The following is a 3,395-nucleotide window of genomic DNA, read 5'->3' as shown; positions in this document are numbered from 1 at the left end:
TGTGTGTGTGTGTGTTTTACTGTGAAGTCAATCTCACCCATAAAATGTTTATGAGTGGTTTCCACTCATTTCTAAGGTTGTTTTTTGAATTAAATCACACTTCCACATAAATAAACCAAAAAAATATATTCAGTAGTTACTGAACTTGTTGATCAGACCAAATATATATTACAGAAAGAAATGTAGTTGTCCATGAATAGAGACAATTATCTATTTTATTATTACTTTAATGTTAGCAAAATGGTGGAGAGTAATTAAATGCATTTACTGAAGTACTGTAATTAGTACTTTACTTCTACTTCACTGCATTTCAGAGGGAAATATTGTACTTGTAACCCCACCACATTAGTTTGAAAGCTATTGTTCTTTATAAGTAAACTTTCACATACAACATATAATTTTTTTATAAAATCTGATTTATTGGTATTGATCAAAATGCCCAACACTATATAAAGTAATTAAAATGTGCTATAGCTAGATCTTATTGTACATATAATTGCATCAGTAACATCAATAATAAGTATATGTGACATAATTATTTCAGTTGTTTGGTACATTTACTTTAACTGGTAGAATACTGGTTTAAATTAGACTGTGTAATGATTTGTATTAAAAAAAATAAAAGAGTAAATTCTGTGTGTGCATATTTTGCAGCATTATTGTGTCAAATGTATTGATTTAAAAGCTTTACAATGCCACAATTAATGCGTAATTCTAAATGTAAGCAATAACCAGAAATTATTTGTCCTTTTCTTCTGTTTAAATCCTAAAATGTACTTCTTTTTATTTTATTTTAACTTTACCACTTTAATTTGGTTGAAGCTTCCCTTAGGCCCACCTCCCCTCAGGAGTTTTGACCACATTTGCAACTATGATCCCCAGAAAATAAAGAAACCAAAACCTGTGTATGACATGGAAATAAAGAGGGAGAGTGAAAAATGATACTGAAAAAGTATTAACATGTTAAAGCCCAGTTCCTAGTTATTACCAAACCCTTCACACCTCTGGGATCCCCAATCTCACTCTTTTATCCAGTACGATAATGAGATTCAAAACACTCCTGCATTGGATTGTCTTGCAAAGTGCTCTATTGGCTGCACACACTCATACACATGTAAGCCAGTTTCTCTCCAGCCTGGGAAGAGTTAATGATCCTACACCTGTCCTATCAGACACCTGTTTCAGTCCTCTCAGCCAATCAGAGAAGAGAGGGAAACTCACTGCTGGAATGAAATAAATCTGGGCCCCCGTTCAGAGGGAATCACAACACTTGACTCATCTGTGTGTCACTGCTCTGCTCTGCTAGACTGCCAGACTCCCTGACACAGAAAGAGAGAGACGCACCTACAAACAGAAGAAGAAGTTGATATTAAAGGAACCTATTCCAGCTGACGTGGACTGGAGACATGACCAAAGAGACTGAGTAAGTTTTGAGAGGGTATTTTTTTCCTTTTGTGGCTTAAAATTTGTGGATTTTATTTATTTATTTTTTCAAATTGCCTTTTTTGTCTACATGATGAAAACTTTCCGATTTAGACTTTGTGTAATACAGTAAATAGCAGATGTTAGATTCCAGTCTGGGGACCAGAAACCCCCCTTCTTCCTATTTGCAATGAGACCCCCATGTGAAAGATCCCTGTTTTAAGAAAGGGGTGTTTTGCAGTGGGAAATTGATATGGATAGTTGTAACACCCACACACAGACACACACACAGTTGGGTCTGTGGTGGTAGTGGGTCTGTTTCGGCTTGTGTTGTCACTAACCTAGGGGCCACAGAGCACAAAAGGAGACCGGGAAATAAGAATCTCCTCTTGAGGTGTTGGACAGAGACAGAGGGCAATGACAGCATGTAATGCATTGAATTACATAATGGCGAAACCCTAGACACGAGCCCCCCCTCTGTGTCTGTGTAAAAACATCTGCACTCGGCTGGTTTTTAGAGGGAATTGGAGAGTACTAATGGAGCTGTGTGGGGTTGACTGAGGCTGCTGTGTATGAGAGGGAGAGACAGGTGCATCTTAGAGCAGGTGTATGAGTTTTCTTTTGGTATTTTAATTTAGCTGAAATAACAAGGAAACAGACCTAACTAGGGTTATAATCTGGAGTCAAAGCTAAAGTTAAAATTTACAGTATCCCGTGCACAAATACAGTATTTCTAGTTTTCCAGGTGCTGTGTTAAAATGCAATGCTCTCATTAATCCTTGTGAGAGATCCTTGGATTTCCTTAAGCTGTGGTTCTGTTGTGGTCGTGAACACCTGTGGTCTTTCTCCTCCTGTCAGCACATTTAATTAGCTGCTTATCCAGAGTAAACTGCAGCTATTTGTGCTACTTCAGACAAACTCCAAAGGGAGCTTATCCAGGTAGGCAGGATATTTACAATCCAATGTTACTGCGAGTCTGTCCAAACAAATCCAATCCTCAGAATCCCAGGCTTTATTTCTTTTTTACAAGTGATACGGGAAAACCAGAGCTCACCTTGATGATGGTTGTGGGTTTCTATTTACTTAGTAAGAAAATCCTATCATCTCTTTGGAGATCTATGCAAATAAGAGGGGTTTATACAAGATTCAAGATGTGTTTATGTGTGTGCTGGGGGGTAGCGGGATGTTAGTGGGTGGCCCCTTGGCCTTTTAAACTTTTTTGACACCACTGCTTCTGAGGGATGTTAGTCAGCACTGTGGTTTTGCAATCGAAACCCTCCATGCTCAGGGGCAAGTATGTGCAGTGCCCGAAGGCTCAGGTACTGCTGTTAAACGTACTCTCACTCTGTCAAACCCTGCGTGTCAAAGATTTCAAATATCTGAATACATCTAATATTCCCTTTTGGACCACTACATGATTCTACACTTTGACTAATCAATCACTGTCAACTTTTTCCTCCTCTCTACAGGACTCTGGGACTGGTCTTTCAGAGCGAGAACTTCAACTATAACCGTTACACCAACCACATGATGGACTCCTGGTCCTACTTGGAGACCACTGTCCCTGAGCCAAACCACTCTAAACCCAGACTCCACCCAGGAGACGACCTGGCAGCATTAACTATGCTTTATGAACAGTGCAAGGTAGATAATGAGAGTCATTAGTAATGAGAGAGCAAACGCTGAGATTAATTCTAACTTTCTCATTTGATCACTTCTTTATTATGTAAAATTTGTTTATTATTCCAGAACCAGAAAGAGCAGAAGATGGCTGTCTGCAACCGCGCTGGCAACATCTGCAAAACAGAGAGGTAAGCCACATAATCCAGATGTTCACCAAACAGTTGCTGCTGTAAAATCATTCATGTGTGTTTATATAGCTTCCACCATCCCACCCCCTGCTGTCACTGAATGAAATGTATTAGAGAGTGTTCACACAGAAAGAGAAAGGCAGGGCTTTGGGGGGGGGGGGG

At 39.2% G+C, this 3,395-nt stretch overlaps 1 protein-coding gene across 1 annotated transcript in view; it reads left to right on the top strand.

The window, feature by feature from the left end:
- Window positions 1-1,287: 1,287 nt before the first annotated feature.
- grhl3 (grainyhead-like transcription factor 3) overlaps window positions 1,288-3,395 on the top strand; it is a 9,412-nt gene continuing 7,304 nt past the window's right edge. The window contains exons 1-3 of the mRNA XM_035673386.1: window positions 1,288-1,423; window positions 2,892-3,066; window positions 3,172-3,233. Of these exons, the coding sequence (XP_035529279.1) occupies window positions 1,407-1,423; window positions 2,892-3,066; window positions 3,172-3,233 (254 nt within the window). The 5' untranslated portion in view covers window positions 1,288-1,406. The remainder of the gene's footprint in view (window positions 1,424-2,891; window positions 3,067-3,171; window positions 3,234-3,395) is intronic.

This window comes from Morone saxatilis, unplaced genomic scaffold, assembly GCF_004916995.1.
Source record: "Morone saxatilis isolate NCDOM2014 unplaced genomic scaffold, NCSU_SB_2.0 Contig3, whole genome shotgun sequence".
NCBI classification, from domain to species: domain Eukaryota; kingdom Metazoa; phylum Chordata; class Actinopteri; family Moronidae; genus Morone; species Morone saxatilis.
Note: the sequence above shows the minus strand (reverse complement) of the source record. Positions and strands in the feature narration are given on the sequence as shown.